The sequence below is a fragment of the Abrus precatorius genome, unplaced genomic scaffold (genome assembly GCF_003935025.1).
Source record: "Abrus precatorius isolate BTA unplaced genomic scaffold, Abrus_2018 Scaffold3, whole genome shotgun sequence".
Taxonomy (NCBI): domain Eukaryota; kingdom Viridiplantae; phylum Streptophyta; class Magnoliopsida; order Fabales; family Fabaceae; genus Abrus; species Abrus precatorius.
In genome coordinates, this window is record NW_020874373.1 from 17764842 (window position 1) to 17776455 (window position 11614).

An 11614-nucleotide genomic window follows, 5' to 3' on the forward strand; every position below is an offset into this window, starting at 1 on the left:
AAAATTATTTTATAAAAAACTTAAATATTTGATGACATTTTACTTTTTAAAGTCTGCATAATGTTAAAAGTATTTATACAATATTGTAATAAAAATGATTTAATCTTCTAAACCTTCCTTTGTTGCCTTTTATTCACCATTTTTCTGCTTCATCTTCATCAAGTTATGACCTAAAAGAAAATATCAAACATAAATTATTGTATAATCTAAGAAATTTAAACAATACATTACAAATTTATAATTTATACATTGATTTTCTCCTTCTTTTTAGTTTGTTGTTTCCACGGTTGAAGATATATGTTTAATACAATCATTTGTTGTTAAATTCAGATCGTTAAGAAAAGTTCATTTATCTTCATTGCAACTTGTTGTTCTTCTACAAAAGCATTAATAATAGTGATAGATTTGATACAAATTAATCTATTAAAAATAAAATTAATACATAATATCATTTAAAAAAAATACAGCTTTATGCTTGCTCAAAAAATTAAATTGAAATATATAACATAATTTAGTGAAACAAACTAAAAATATCAAACTCAAAAATACATGTACTTACATGGGTAGATAATTTTTAACAGCTAACATGATTGCAAAATACAAAGAAAAAGGATGACAATAGAAAGAATCGTGAGCAGTTTTCAAAAGTTATATGACTTATATAAATAGAGATGAAATCCTACTTTTTAATATATGAAAAGTCAGAAAATAAAAAATTAATATAATAAAAGTTATCTTTTCATTTGTATTATAGTTTACTTGTCTTTTCATTAGAAATTTAATTTAATAATATATAATATAAAAAAATAATTAACATTCAAATATTAAATAAAAGTTAAAAACAAAGATACATTTTTATTTATAATTAAAAGATAATTCAAGAATTTCATCAAATTTTCTCAAAAGTATTTTTGTACAATTTAATTAATATTCTATTTTCTATTTTTAACATTTAACTTAGAAAATTTTAAAATTTGTTTAAATTATTTATAATAATTTATAATAAGTTTTTATTAAATATTATTTACAGTAATTTGGTTATTATCATTTTTAACATTATATAATTATCAATTCTAATAAATTTTTCTTAAATACAATTTAAAAATAATAAGTATAAATTAATTATGATTATAATTCTTAAATTATGAAAGATTTTAAATTATCTTATTTGATCTTAAAATATATAATATAAACTAATAATTATGTAAGTATAATTTTTTTTATTTTAAATTAAGTTTTAATTTTTGAAATATATATTAAACTAATATATATTATAAACTAATAATTTGATAATATAATATATAGTATTTTCATTAAACTAATATTTTAAACTAATATATATTAACAACTTGTCTTTTCATTAAAAATTTAATTTAACAATATATATTATAAACTAATAATTTGATAAATGTAGTATTTTTAATTCAAATTACAATTTAGTATTGTTAATAAATATTAAAAAATAGATTATATTAAAATATTTAATAAAATAATTTAAAGATGTAAATTTGTATTTTGATTAGAAATTTAATTTAACAATATATAATATAAATAAATAATTTTATAAATATGTTTTTTATTTAAATTATATTTTAATATTTGAAGTACATATTAAAATATAGATTATGTTAAATTAATTAATAAAATAATTTAAATATGTAAATTTATCTTTTATTATAAATTTAATTTAACAACATATAATATAAACTAATAATTTTAAAAGTTTAATTTTTTTAATTTAAAATATATTTTAGTATTTGAAGTACATAATAAAATATCGATTATATTAAAATACAATAATAATTTTAATTCATAAATTATAAAAATATTATAATTAATTTTAATAATGATAATTTAAGCTAATTTATAGTATAAATATTTATGTTGCCATTTGTAACATAATATAACCGTTAATACTAATAAACATTTTTTAAATATAATTTAAAAATAATAAGTGTGAATAAAATATAATTTTAATTCATAAGTTATACATTTTAAATTTTAATGCGCAAAGTAATAAGTAAGTGTAGTCATTGCAAATGACTTTATACATTCTGAATTTTAATGTATAGAGTAATAAGTAGATGAAGTTACATATATAAAAATAACTTTTTACGTTTCAAAATTTAATACACTCAGTAATCATTAGGTGCAGTCAATTTTACATAGATATATAGATAAACATTCTTTAAATATAATTTAAAAATAATAAGTGTGAATAAAATATAATTTTAATTCATAAGTTATACATTTTAAATTTTAATGCGCAAAGTAATAAGTAAGTGTAGTCATTGCAAATGACTTTATACATTCTGAATTTTAATGTATAGAGTAATAAGTAGATGAAGTTACATATAAAAATAACTTTTTACGTTTCAAAATTTAATATACTCAGGAATGATTAGGTGCAGTCAATTTTATATAGATATAGAAAGATAGATATATAGATAAACATTCTTTAAATATAATTTAAAAATAATAAGTGTGAATAAAATATAATTTTAATTTATAAGTTATACATTTTAAATTTTAATGCATAGAGTAATAAATAAGTGTAATCATTGCAAATGACTTTATACATTCTGAATTTTAATGTATAGAGTAATAAGTATATGAAGTTACATATAAAAACAACTTTTTACGTTTCAAAATTTAATACACTCAGTAATGATTAGGTGCAGTCAATTTTACATAGATATATAAATGATTGAATTTAACAACTATTATTTTTTATTTTATAAATAATGCATAGAGTTTTTGTTAAATATCATTTTTTTTCAATAATTAAGTTATTTAGCATTCAATTTTTTATTGATTAAATTCTCTCAAAGATTCTATCTGTATATTATTTGAGAAGTGAAGGATTAATGTAACTACTCGATTTTATAATTCGTTTTATATATATATATATATATATATATATTAAAATAAATTAAAAATTATGTATAAATTATATTTTTTTTATTTATAATAATATTTTTAAAGAACGATAGTAATACACTTTTTAACATTTTTTTTAATACACTTTTAATTAATGATTAATATTTATTAAAAATTATAAAATTATGAGTCTTATTCTTAATTTAATATTTCTATTACATATTTTTGTAATTTTTAATAAATTATAGTAAATAGTTAAGAATGTATTAAAAATAATATATTATTAACATGATCTCTTTTTTTCTTTACTCACATTTTTGTTAATTTTAATCAAAGTTTGGAATATTAGAATTGTTACTTAACTTTAATTTCCTTTATTACCTTGGATAAACTTTTATAATTTTTATGAATACCTATTTTTACATGTATAAATTATCTTAATTTTTTATTTTTTTAAATTTAAAATTTATTTTTAAGAGTTTCATTTCTTAAAATTATAGTTATTAATATATATTACATTTAATTTAAAATTTTTATTTGAATTTATCATATTATTTCAAAATAAATTATATTTTAAAACTATTTAGTTTTTATTATTTTAATATATATTATTCATAGTTATAAAATTAAGTTAAAGTAATTTTTAAAAATAATTATTGCTTAAATATTTTTATCATATATATATATATAATTATTTTAAAAAATAAAAGTTTATTTTAATTATTAAACTATATATATATATATTATAAAATAAAATATGTGTGTATTATACGGACTAACGAAGAAGTTATCAAATAATTTTAACAAAATGAATATGTTTATCATTATCTTTGTTTTAGCAAACTCTTCTTATAATCTAATCCAAGAATCCTCTTATAAATTATTATTTTAAATTATTATCATTTAATATAATAAAATTATTATTATTGTCATTCTAATAAAATATTTCTTTTTTAAATAAATTAAAAGTTAAATAAATAATATTCATATCAATAGAGTTACATTAAAATAATTTTATAAATAATAAAAAATTCTAATAATAAATATTTTTTTGGATTAAATTAGAGAAATTAGGTTTAAGAGGTATCAAAAGATTGACTATTTCTTACAAACTTCGTAAGCTAATTGTATGGTTTAATTAGGAAGCACTTCAGCATTATTAAAGATGAATTTTTGTTTATTAAATATTTAATAATTAAAATTAGTGGCATATTAATTAATCTTAATTAATTTAAATTTAATTTTAAATTTTAATATATATAATGTGTCTTGATTTTAATAATTTACTTTTATAATATTTTTTCAATTTAATAGTCTCATCTCTGTAATATATTTTCATTTAATAATATAAAATACATAAGAAATTATCTCTAATAATTAAATTATATACATGTATATTTAAAATAATGATTAAACCCTTATTTTAGTCCATGAGAGAGTTTGAGTCTAACATTTTAATGAGGAGAGTGGAAAGAGTGTAGCTGAATATGTTGATAAGGTGACTTTGAATTTGAAGGACAAGGCCCAACCCACAACCCATTATTCAACTGAGAAGATTGGGAAGACTAAAAACCTTGACCCTAACATTAGAAGATTAGAGATGCATAACCTATAACGTATATGCTGATATGTTTAGGCAAAGGGGTGTTTAAATCAAAATTTTATAGAACAATGTCGTTTTTTACAATTCAAGGTGTTTTGTCATGTTCACTTTTTAAAATGATTTCATTTTTGTTAACTGGACTTTTGACATGACACTTAACGTGATAAATTAGCTTTTTGTTACGGTTACTTAATGGGGTTTGAAATGAGAGACTAAAATGAATAATGAAAAAAGAAGTTAGACACTAATGTAATATTTTTAAATTTTCAGGAACTAAAATGTTAGAAATCAAATTTTCTCAAAAATTAAAATGAAGATTTAATCCAAAAATAATACTCCCTATGCATTACAAGTTACTAAGTACTAATAATAACCTTGCTCATACGAACAAAGTAAATGAGTATACGTTTTTAGGTTTTATAAAATTTCACTAAAAAAATAAGTGAATAAATTTTTTATTATATTATATTATTTTAACATATAATATATTTTAAAAATAAAAATAATATTTTAAATAATATAAATATAAATATCTAAATTATATGAAATTTAACCTACGTGACCGATATCCTAACGAATTAAGATGACGGATTCACTTCATGTTTGTGAAACCGTTGGTCGTGGAAACGATAAATAATCGCTGCCATATTGAATCACTCTATAAAGAATGTCTAATTACTATCACCATTTTTTCAAAAGAAATTGATTCTAATTAAAAAAACGAAAAATACATAGAGCCTAATCCAACTAAATTCAACCCAACCCTATGTGTGAACACTCCCACTTCTACCTAAAGCGATTATGTTAATATTTAGTAGTAAGCTGTTTTCCACATTACAATGCATTGAATGATAAGCTATTAAAACTAGGAAATATTCAGCAATTGATACTTTGCTATCACGAAGAATAGGATCATCATAATTAGCGGAATGCGGAGGCCAATCTTCATAACAAAACCAAAAGCTGGTGTTTATTTAGTTTTATTTACTTTAGTTTCATTTTTATTTTACTGGTTAGGCAATTGAGGAAGCAAACAAATGAGTTTTAAGAAAAAATGGCCGACACGCAATTGGGTTGTCGTGAGCAGACCAGAACAGTAACACCGGCTTTCTGCGGCCACATGTTCCTGTGTGCCATTACCTTCCCCAACAACTATTATTATTCACATTAATTCTCTCCTCTTCAACATATAACTAGCTATCTTCCAACACTTTTTACTTCATCACATGTTTTAAACTCTTTTTTAATCCTATATTTCTACTCACAATTCTTAATCTTAGCACCATGTTGCTGACATGACCCATTTTCTATATACCATTTTTTGCTTTATACAATATTATACAAAATAAAAAATTTATGTATAATAATTTTTTACTAAAAAATATAAAATTTAATACATAGGTTCTATTAAATATTATTATTTTTAATAAAAACTTATTGTGGATTAATTTTTTATAATATACAATATTACACAGATTAAAAAATTTATTCTATATATAAAAATTCCATTAAATTAAGATCATTCTACTAATATTTTCATCTGTTTATTTACCATTAGCTGGTATTTTATACCAAGATGCTGCATATCTTATCAAATAAATATATAAACAACCTTGATTGTATAAGACAACTAGTATGAATTGTTCATACCGTAATTATGATTAAAGCATTTTAAAATGAATTCAACACAAAGATACGAAAGCGAGACTGAATAATTTTCAGTATTTTATATTTGCATGATGTCATATCACCGTAAGAGAAGTTTCATTATTTGTTAGGCCAAGGATGGACCTAAGTTTTAAATGCTGTAGCATGAATTGGAACTTATTCTTTTCCATTTGTTTTAACCTTTTTATGGTCATAAAAGAACAAAAGACCTGCGCCTTGGTGCAAAGAAGAAAGTAAGAAATGCAGAGAGATCAAGAGAACTTAAATAATTGGCCCTACTCTTTTCTCATGTTGATGAGACTGTTCGTGTAAAGTTTTCCAGCATATGCACTCCCTACCTTTAAGGTTTTTTTTTTTTTTTCACTCTTTTCCTTTGTTTCACCAGAAATGGTAAAATCTTCAGAATAAAAGACACTATTATATTGAACCACGCTTTCGATTCACTTTCTCTCTGGGTTAAAATTTCTAAGAATCAACCCTTCGAAGTACTTAAACTTCACTTCCCAATTTGAGTTTATCAGTCATATCAACTTGGATTGAATATTTAAGCCTTGATTATTTCTTTTAAAACCGTAACTTTACTTATGAGACCATAAAGGTTAATTCTATTATAAAACTTTGCCAATAACTTTGGGATAAAAAAAATAAAGGTAAAATGAAAAAAAAGGACACCCAAAGCATAGTCCTACGTTAATCCTATAATATTGTGTAGAAGTACATGCATATGTATATGTTATGGCATTTCAATCCTTTCAAACTTTTCAGACACTAGAAAGGAGAGACTTGTACAAGCCAAACCCACTATTTTTGCAGATACCAGCCTTTGTTGAGCATGACCACTCTACAACCTACACTCCCCTTGTTTAAAGGCTGACCCAAATGAAAGATTCATTGCCATTCATATAAATCTACTTTCACCTTTGCATACACAAGTACACACGTCACACACTCATAATACTAATCTATGTGGAGAAATGAAAATAACCGACAAGAACAATCGAATAATATCATTATCTTTTCTTCCTTATAAATCTCTTCTCTAACCCAAAACATGTCCGTATGTGTCTCTTTTCCTTCCCTTCCTTTCCCATATGCAAAAGCCTAATGGAAGGGCCTAAATTAATACTAAAAGGAGCAACATTATAAGACAAACCTACAATAGTGTTTGCAATTAATTAACAATTACTTTGTAATATTTTTTTAAAATCTTTCAAAAATGGGAAGAAAAAAGTAGAAGAGAAACTTGCATCCGTGTTGGAAAATTTTAAACTACACTCTCACAGTGGTGTTGAACCAAATTGATGAAAAAGGCACTGGCTTAAATTGAACCTGTTGTGTACATTTCTGGGAGTATATGATGCATGCATGATGTAAGCCGTGGGAGCAAACAAAGCTTGTGCCCTATTTAGGGAGGTAACACTATTCCTTGCTGCTAACAAGTCACAAGTTAACTAGAATACTGTATAATTATAAATAGTAAATTTTGTAATCTTAGTGTCTCTTAACTTTAATAAAAAAGAAATGACACTATATTCATCATATGTAGACTCAGAAAAAATGGGCATGCTTAACTCATGTTTTATTTTTATTTTATTGTTTCATCTTTTAAATTCTAATTAAGTGGTAGTAGTAGACCTCAACCAGAAAGAAAGGAGCAATTATTTTTGTACCAAAAGCAGGGACAATCTTAATTATTGATTGATTTTTAAATAAAAGTAGATCAATTAGAAAAAGAAAATATTTTCTATAGTAGGAACAGAACATAATAGTGCTTATAAATTTTCTTCTTCATTTTCAAATAAAAGCAAATATTCTTGATGTAAACTGACCGTGATGCAATCCAATTCTAGAAAACCCATGTGGTTTATAGATATTATACTTCTGATCATCGTACTATATCTGTTTTATAAGAATCTCTTATTGACGCTTGTTCCTCACGTCCAGTGAAAACCAGAATATATGTACCCACTGAAAAGTGTACAAGGATTACGAAGTGGGCGCATAAAATATATATCATGATACAAATGTAAATTGGCCTGTGGAATAGGCATAAGCTTGCAAATTCAGGCATCTGTCATTTGATAGTCATATTCTGACACCTAAAGAAGATTGTGATCAATGATAAGAATATATTTTAAGTTGACAAAATTAAATTTCATTTATTCCATGAGTTATTCTTAGTTAAAGTTGAACAAATTTAAAACATAAGCTGCCGATATTAAAAAAATATATTCCTTCAATTTTTTCTTGAATATTATAATGGTTTTATTTTGTTCACTTTATTATTATTGTATAAAAACAAATTTAATATTTTTTATAATTTTTAATAATTAATTTTTATTTAATAAATAAATAATACAATTTTTTTTTAAATATTAATTTCTAAATTGCAAAGTATATATTATTCATGTATATATATGCTAGTAATAGTAAATTTCTAACAAACATTGGAATTTAGGATCTTAGTTGATATGACAGATTTAGATTAGATTAGGCAGCATGTATTAAGTGGGCCCTCTTCTCCATTTCATCTGATCTTATGCGACACTTTTGAGTTATTCACTTGTCAAAACTTTAATTATATCGTAATTATGAAATTAAATTGAATTAGATTATGGTGAAAAGAAATCCAGAGGTTATGCTATTAAAAAAGAATTGCATATGCATATTGTAAAAGTTTGAGAGAAAAAAATTCAATAAACATTTTGTTTTTGCAGTATTTCTTTTAAAAATAGCTTTGCTTATGCTCTTAACTCACTTTGTACTTGAGTTATACAATTAGATGTGCTAAAAACAACTTACATAGATAATATACACCTCAACTTCTCTGCTTTCACTATCAAAAGAATGATGCACATTATTACATCCAAAATTATGTGTAGAAAATTTACTTGCTCCTATTAAAGACTGATGGTATATATTTTAGAAAATTGTTGATTGAGAAATTAAGAGTATCAATTTTAATAATTTTATAGTTTATGATAAATATATTTGTATTTAATTACAATTTAAATCATTTAATTTTTAATACATGTTTATATTTATACTTTACTGTTTAAGTTTACTTTCTTTATTTAGAGGCTCTTTAAAGTATAATTATAACTGTGAATTAAAAATAAAAATAAAATACATTTTATTATATTATATCTTATAAATTCCAACTTCATTGTTAGTTCCTTATAAAAAATAATTTACATAACTCATATATTAATTATTATTGTTGTATTTTTTTCTTTTTAACATTTATATGAAACACGTTGTGTGATATTTAGAGGATTATAATAAAATTAAAATAAATGAATATATAATTTATTTGGGTTAGTTCAGTTGATTAAATTGTGAAATATAAATGATAAGTGTGAGAATTTGATTTTTTGCATATATTTTATGGCGATAAAATTATATAATTCTATAAAAATAGTGTATATTAAAATGTGAAAAAAAAACATTAGTTTCACATTTAAAGGTTATAAAATTTTATTAAGCATAAAGATATTTAGTTAAAATCGACTGTAGGAATTAATATTAAGATAAGTCATCTGTGACTTTATTACCGTATTTAATCTCAACTATTAGATATATATTATAATGTAAAATCTTATTAAATACTATATTTTAATAAATTTGAGTGGTTGGATTAACATGCACACATTTGCACATGAGATCCTTTTCCAATATACATGAGTAGTTAATATTTTCTGCTTGGTGCGTACATTATCTGATGTAAAATTAAAATTACAGATTTGCGTAATTGAGAAATTATAAAGTTAATTGTCACGCTTTGTCTACAGCAATTAAGAAGTAGTGTAGCAGGAAGAAAGACAATGAAGTGAGGAAAAGGAAAGGAAATGCACATGCAGGAAGCAGCAAGGTGTCAATTGGAAGAAACACAGATACAGAAGAAGATCAGAGGTTCGTGATGTCCACTTTCATGCCTTTTGATCTCTTGTAGGCCCGACAACAAGGACGGATTCAGCCGTCTATTACCCAACAACTCCCCTCTGTAAAAGCCTGTCTTCTCTGTCTCCTCTCTCTCTCTCTCTCTTTTTTACTCTTAACCTTATTACATAAATAATTATGTTATAAATTCAATTATTAATTCTTATAAAAATTAATAAATAATAATATTTATTTAAAATTTTAATTAACATCTTAATAACATTTATTAATATTTTTCAATTATTTTCTCTTTTAATTTTATAACTCCTGTGTGTTTGGTAACTTTAATATACATAAATAAATAGTACCACCTTCTTTCTAGCTTTAAGTAAATAGTTGTTATTATTATCATCCTCCTAACTCTCACACAAACAGAATTATTAACAAAATCCTTGCTTCCAAACATAATCATGACCACAGGAAAAATTGCCTGTCTCAAGCTTAAGCAAATAAACCTCATTATTGATTATGACAGTCTAAAAATGATAAATGGAAATTTCCATTAATCATGAGAAGTTACTCTGTAAATCTCTCTTTCTCGCACACTCCCTCTCTTACATTGGCATAGGTGACGACTTAGACTAGTGATAAGTGAGACTAACTTTATATATTATAATATTATGGTATAGAAAAAGTAGAATATAGCACACCCCATGATTAAAAAAATACTATAACAACAACATGATCCATGATCCAGTGATCCACTCAGCCTCACTCTATAAACCCACCTCTATAAATATCACCTCTCACTTCCCTCATTCCTCACACAATCAAACCAAACCAAACCCTCTTTGTTCTCATTCTATGTACAAAGCTAGCTTCTAAGCACCAACAGCAATTTCGTAAAAATGCACTACCAAGCGGCATCATGGGGAAGCTACGTGAGCCCAAGGAACACAGTAGTGGGGGACCCACTGGAGCGCATAGAGAGGTTGGCGTCGGAGAACGCGGTGGTGATATTCAGCATGAGCACGTGCTGCATGTGCCACGCCATAAAGAGGTTGTTCTGTGGAATGGGAGTGAACCCAACGGTGCATGAGTTGGACGAGGACCCACGAGGGAAGGAGCTAGAGAGAGCCTTGATGAGGCTTCTTGGTACCCCCTCTGTCCTCCCTGTTGTCTTCATTGGTGGTAAACTTGTTGGCCCCATGGACCGAGTCATGGCTTGCCATATCAATGGCTCTCTTGTCCCTCTCCTCAAAGAAGCTGGTGCTCTCTGGCTCTAACTCTACAATGCATTGCTATTATAATAATAATAATTATTATTATTATTGTTATTGTCAAAATATTACTTACTATGAAGGAAATGGCCGAGGATGAGGAAGAGAAAGAGAAAGTGGTCTTTTGTGAGTCTCTTCCATTCCATTTTGGATACACTACTACTTGCTTCTTACTGACTTGTTAATCAATCAATCTTTCTATGTTTTTTTTTTGGGTGATATTTGGGTTTGTTATGATTTGCTTGTTTTGAGCTTTTTCCCCCTATTCTGTAAAGTTGAAAGGCGTAATGAATGAATGAAAAAA

General features: G+C 24.2%; 1 protein-coding gene across 1 annotated transcript; it reads left to right on the forward strand.

Annotated features, from left to right (window-relative positions):
* The first annotated feature begins 10938 nt into the window (after window positions 1–10938).
* LOC113863617 (glutaredoxin-C3-like) lies at window positions 10939–11316 on the forward strand. Its single transcript, XM_027497261.1, has one exon. The coding sequence runs from the start codon at window positions 10939–10941 to the stop codon at window positions 11314–11316; it is 378 nt and encodes a 125-aa protein (XP_027353062.1).
* Window positions 11317–11614: the final 298 nt, after the last annotated feature.